Below are 6279 nucleotides of genomic sequence, written 5' to 3'. Positions count from 1 at the left end.
ATTATGCAGTGCATAACCTGTCCAGTTATACACAACTGTTGTCCGTGTCCTTGGGCCGTTTATTTAACCTCTTTGGACCTCTGTTTACTCATCTGAAAAAAGAGGATAGTGATGCCTGTCTTACAGGGTAATGGTGAGGATAGACATATGTGTAAAATGCCCACGGCTCGTACAGAGTAGTTGCCCTGGAAGTATAAATTTCCTTTTTATTTTTCCAGGAACAATCTTCCTGAGATGTGGGCTTCAGGGCCCAAGGCACCTCCCTCTTCCAAAAGAGCAGCCTAGTGGTGGCCTAGTGTTTCCAGGGTGGGTTTGGAGCTTGGAATCACATCCTGTCAGTTTGCCTCAGATTCTGCACTGTCTTGGGTATTCATTCCAGGATGCCTTGGGATGCTCCCTCTGATTGCCCTGCAGGAGGGAATGGGGGGCCCCCAGTGGCAGGGTGATCACTTAGGCACAGAGTAGCGTCACTGTTGCGAGGCAGTGGGAAGGCTCAAGAGAGACTAGGCCAGAAAGGAAGAGTGGCACAGACTATGAGGAATTTCCCCTGGCCGAGGGTGGCCCCGGAGAGGGAGAGACACAGGCTGTTCATGCCTCGTCCTGTTCCACCTGGCAGGCAGGGCAGAAGCACTGGGTCACTCACTGAGTCAGGGGAGCTGAGATGGAGGCCACTGTGGCCCCTGGTTGAGGAGTCATGGATTTCTCCTAACAGAGGTGTTAGGAAGAGCGCCAGCTCTGGTGTCAATTCCTCCTGCCTTTGAATTTGGGGACTGCCACTTTTGTCCCCCCCAAATTCATATGCTGAAGCCCAAAGTGATGGTATTTGGAGGTGCATCTTTGGGAGGTAATTAGGTCATGAGAATGTAGACCCCATGGTTAGATTAGTGTCCTTATTTTTTTTTTTTAAAGATTTTATTTATTTGACACAGAGAGAGACAGCGAGAGAGGGAACACAAGCCGGGGAGTGGGAGAGGGAGAAGCAGGCTCTCCACGGAGCAGGGAGCCCAATGCGGGGCTCGATCCCAGGACCCTGGGACCATCACTGGAGCCGAAGGCAGATGCTTAACGACTGAGCCACCCAGGCGCCCTGGATTAGTGTCCTTATAAGACGAGGAAGAGAGCAGCTTAGCTTGGTGGGTTTTGGCCCACAGTCTCTTATGAGGCCATATTGAAGATGTCAGCGGGGATTATAGTCCTCTGAAGGCTTCACTGGGGCTGGATGACCTGCTTCCATGTGGCTCACTCACATGACTGACCAGCTGATGTTGGCTTTGGCGGGAGGCCTCAGTTCTCCACTGTGTGGAGCTCTCCACAGGGTTGCTTGAGGATCCTCATGACTTGACTGTCTGGCTCCCCCAGAGTAAGGGATCCAGTAAGGGAGAGCCAGGTGTGAGTAGCGATGTTTTATGGCCAGGACTTGGAAGTCACACAGCACCCGTTTACAGTAATCTGTTCATCATGTGGTCAGTCCTGATGTGCTGTGGGAAGAGAACACACAAGGGTGTGAGCATGAGGAGGTGAGGCTCCGGGGAACCATCTTGGAGGCTGATAGCATGTTTCCATAACAGAATTCAGTGCTTTGGTGTTCCGCCGCATTCATTTATTTATGGTGTCTTTCTGTGCCCCAGCCACATGCCAGCCCTGTGTTAGGTGCTGGGAATGTGGCTGTGAATAGGACAGACAAGGTCCCTGCCTCATGGGGCCCATAGTCTAGCAGGGGAGATAGGTATTAATCCCCCAAATCATGATTCCATTACAATTTTCATAAATGCTGTGAAAGAAAGGAAGGAAAGGAAGGAGGTTCAATGAGAACATATGAGGGGTCCTCCTGTAGCCTGGGGTGGGGATGCAAGGTGGGTTTCCCTAAGATTTTTCTCTCCTCTGTGCTTTGGGGCACTTTGCACTGAGGTCCACCCTGGTGCTGCTTCAGCCAGTTTTTTTCTCCACCCCTAGCTCCCCACCAAATAGTGAGCACCTCAGAAGCAAAGATCTCCCCTCGATGCAGCTCCGTGTCCCCAGTGCCTGGCCCAGAGCTGAACACACACTAGGGGTTCAACACGTGGGAGCTGAGTGACTGTGTGATCTGATGCCTGCAGAGACCTCTTCTCCTCAGAGGCTGTGTTTGGGGCCAGGGAGAGGGCAAGTGTGGAAGAGGTAGGATCCAATCGAGGATGAAATAGAGTTATTCGGCCACCCTCCTGTACAGGTACTACTCTTTAACGGCCTCTGCCCCCATGTGGCTGTTTTCAGTAGCAGCAGGAAAAGAGCCCCCACAGTTGAATTCTGACTTGGAGGCTGTGATCCAACGGGGACCTAACTAGCATTGTGGTGCCTTGGGTTTCCTTGGCTTCGGCTCATTCACCAATAGAAACTGGCTGTTTTGGCTGCAGTGAAAATGATAGTCATTATCACATAGCTCCTGCTTAATGTGTGCTTATTATGTGCTGGGCACGGCAATGTGCATTCTCGCCATCGCCTTATACCTTAGGGCCTTTGCATTTGCTGCCGCCTCAGCCTGCTGTGCTTTTCTCTGGACATCCCCACTTCCTGTGGGTACCTGCTCAGATCTCCTTCTCATCAGAGGCCCTACCTGACCATCCTGTGTCAAGTTGCACACCAGGCCCCCTTCATCTTCTCACCTGGCTGCACTTCTAATCTTTGTTGTACTAATCACATCTACTTATTTTAACTACGGACTCTGGGGGCACCTGGGTGGCTCAGTTGGTTAAAAATCTGACTCTTGGTTTCAGCTCAGGTCATGATCTCAGGGTCCTGGGATCAAGCCCCACATTAGGGCTCCATGCTTAGCAGGGAGTCTGCTTGAGATTCTCTCTCTCCCCCTCTCTTCCTTTCCCCACTCATGCTCTTTCTCTCTCTCTCTCTCTAAAAATAAATAAATAAATCTTAAAAAAAATATGATCTCTTAGTCTTAGTCTGCTTGGGTTTCTATAACAAAAATACCATAGACTGGGGGGTTTAAACAACAGACATTTATTTCTCACAGTTCTGGAGGCCTGGAAGTCCAAGATCAAGGCACCAGTGGGTCCAGTTCTTGGTGAGGGCCCAGTTCCTGACTAGTAGATAGCTGCCTTCTTGTTGTATCCTCACATGGCCAAGAAAGAGAGGGGGCGATTTCTCTTCCTCTTTTTATAAGGGAACTAATCCCATCATGGGGGCTCTACCCTCATGACCCAATCACCTCCTGAAGACCCCACCTCAGAGTACCATCATATTAGGGCTTCAGTGTATGAATTTTGGGGAGACACATTCAGTTCATAGCACACAAACATTCGGTTCATAGCACATAGAGAGATAAATAAAAGGATCACAGTGTTTGTCCAGGGGAGTAAAACATGGAAATTTTCTGTATTAGTTGAAATATAAAATTTCACAGTGTGAACAGAAGTCCTGTTGAAAGCCTCATCCCTTTATAAATTACAGAGTGTTTTTTTATGAGGTAGCTCATTTAGCCCTTTCTTAAAACAACAACGTGAGGAAGGCAGGACATGTATCCTGCTTTTAAAGCTGTTTTCTAGAAGCAGCTCTGGCCCTGAGAGGCTGAATGAGGGAGTCAGGACCAGGCAAAGAGAGGCTGGCATTCACATCAAGCCCTGGAATCCTAAATGCAGAGCTTTGTCTCCGTCTGTGTTATCAGTGATAAACCACAGTGGACATCAAGGTCTGCAGTCCTATGAAAATGACTCTCATAAGGCAGCTTTGCTAACACCCTCCCCAAAGTGAGTAGACACAACTGTTTCCATTGGCTGTGTTTGTCTTTGGCCTTTCTTTTGAGGTTCCCTTTTGCAGGGCTGTGCAGAGGCCAGCTGAGGGAATGGTGGAGAGGCTAAGGCAGTGTATTTCTTCAAATCTCACCATGAACTTATATTTAATTTCGTCAGGGAGTCCTACTCTGCTCCCTAATCTAAAATATGCACCCCTACAACCTTCCTCTCTCTAAGAGTACCCTGGAATTTTCTGTCATAGTGCTCATTACGATCCTTAGCTAGACTCCAAGCTCATTAGTAGAAAAACCTTAAGAGGGAGAAGGTAAAAACTGCTGCGATCCTGTAGGCAGTCAGGGGATGTGAGATCGGTGTGTGTGCTGGGAAGAGAAAGAGGCAATTGTATAGGAAACAAACTGAGGGTTGCTGGAGAGGGGTGGGTGGAGGGATGGGGTAACGGGTGATGGGCATTAAGGAGGCACTTGGTGTCATGAGCACTGGGTGTTACATGCAACTGATGAATCGCAACCACCCTCTCTGAAAATGGATAACGATCAGTTTGCCCTTAATGCTTCATCTCTTGCTGGGTGACCAGTAGATTGTAGTATGTTTTAATAGTTTTTTCTTAATTAATAAAGTTGGCCTCTGATGGCCAGCTTCCTGGGAGTGCTCTTCATCTCCAGCTTGTCCTCTTCCACCTCCTCCCAGAGACCACATTTTGGTCCTCCTCGCCCCCTTTTCTAAGTCAGTTTTTCTAACATAAGATCCTGTATGCACAGTTTTTGTCCATCTCTCAGTATTTTTTTTCTTCTCCTAGTCTTTTATTTGTTAAACAGTAGTCTTTAATAATAAATGCCAAAGGAAAGCAACAAACAAAAGCAGGGGATTTGCGTAGTGGATGGGAAATGACTGTGAGCCATGGCAGACCAGAAGTTCCTGTTTTGTTCTGTGGGGCCAGGAGTCTGCAATGTGGTGTGCTCATCTTTCTTCTCCCCCACAAAGGTCTCAAACGCCTTAGATGGGAGGCTGAACGCGATGACTGGTCCTAATTTTTGCTGTTCAACCATTTTTCTTGATCTTGCTCTCTGACTCCGTACATTCCGGACTGTTTAATGGATTTGTAATAAACTTCCAAGATGAAGGGAAATTTCTTGCTCATTGTTTGCCTGAAATCTTGGCTTGTGTTCATCTTATAAAACAAAAAATATGCTCCAAAAACGCCCAAGAGTTCAACTACTAAAACTCCTTTAAAGATCTTCTTTGCCACTGGTTCCATAGTGTGGGCCATCCTGAGGTGCTTACATGCAGGCGTCTCTCAGTTTTTTTCCTTATTAGTACTAAAACGAAAGGACCAGAGCAAGGTTTTGACCTCCTGTGATTCCAGAGTTATCTGGAACCAGAATCCCAAGATACTAATTCATGCATTTCTGCAGTAGATGTTTACTGAGATTCATGTGTCATGCGTGCACTTAGCTGTGAAGATAAAAAGGGGATTAAGAGCATGTCCCTACTTTCATGGAACACACATATTGTTGGAAAGGTAGACCCTAAAGAAATAACACTGACACCATCATCTACCTTTCGTTGAGTATCTCATCGTGATTGTGTGCTAAGATGGTGCTGAGGGTTCCCCACGTCATCTTCCACCCTGACAGCCTTTAGAGGTAAGTATTATGACTTAAAAGTGCACATGAGCAAAATGACTTGGAGAGGTTTGGTAACACAGCAGAGAAGCCAGGATTCCAGGTGAGGTCCATCTGACTCTAAAGCCTGCAGTCTCTCCACCTGCTGTGACAGAAAACTGCTGTCAGGAGGACAGCAGCAGGATCACAGAGGGACTTGTTCACTGGGGGCAGTTGCATTTGGTCCCTGATGTGTGAGTGGGCATTCGTTAGTTGGAAAAAGTGGACAAGGACATGAAAGTCAAGGGAGGGCATGAATAAAGGCCTGGGGTAGAAAAGTGTCCAGAGTAGGACCCACAGGTGGAGAGCTCAGGATGGCTGGTGTGCAGGGGTGTGTGGCGAGTGGTGGGAGCTGAGGCCAGAGCGGGGGGCTGGGGCCACATTGTGCATTGGCATCCGGGCATGGACTCTGTCCTGTGGAGCAGGCCATGGGGAGACTACAGATAATATACAAGATAGGACAAGATGGAAAAGTGAAAACTCAGAAGCCTTCAGAGGCCAGACAGTAGCATAAGCCAGGCAGTAGGCTGGTTCATATTTGTTGAGGGGACTTAGTGCCAGGCACTATTCTGAGTTCTGGGCATACAGAGCATAGGCTGCTGGAAGCTTGCCTTCAGGGAGCTAATACCCTCTTGTGTCCATGTCTGTGATGGAGAAATGTTTTAACTCCAGATACTGACAGGTGCTTGAGAGAGGATGATGGTCAGAGAAGGCTCTGGGGCCCTGGCATTTGGGTTGAGACCTGAAAGGTGAGGGGGCTTCTGTGTAAGGGATGAGATCTCTAAGAGGCAGGGTATGTGGTGGCTCCAGAGCAAGGCCCTGGAACTAGACTGCACAGTAATGAATCTGGTTCTGCCATTTCCCAGCTGTGTGGC

At 48.3% G+C, this 6279-nt stretch overlaps 1 protein-coding gene across 1 annotated transcript; it reads right to left on the bottom strand.

Annotated features, from left to right (window-relative positions):
• Window positions 1-4574: 4574 nt before the first annotated feature.
• On the bottom strand, window positions 4575-5018 carry LOC110579945 (protein CEBPZOS-like). Its single transcript, XM_021689573.1, has one exon. The coding sequence runs from the start codon at window positions 5008-5010 to the stop codon at window positions 4768-4770; it is 243 nt and encodes an 80-aa protein (XP_021545248.1). The 5' UTR covers window positions 5011-5018; the 3' UTR covers window positions 4575-4767.
• Window positions 5019-6279: the final 1261 nt, after the last annotated feature.

Source organism: Neomonachus schauinslandi, chromosome 12, assembly GCF_002201575.2.
Source record: "Neomonachus schauinslandi chromosome 12, ASM220157v2, whole genome shotgun sequence".
Classification (NCBI taxonomy): Eukaryota; Metazoa; Chordata; class Mammalia; order Carnivora; family Phocidae; genus Neomonachus; species Neomonachus schauinslandi.
This window is presented reverse-complemented; position numbering and strand designations above follow the sequence as displayed.

Bases quoted from the DNA above. Each gene is read 5' to 3' on its own strand.
- LOC110579945 (XM_021689573.1), bottom strand. From the start codon at position 5,010: ATGGCCCACACTATGGAACCAGTGGCAAAGAAGATCTTTAAAGGAGTT.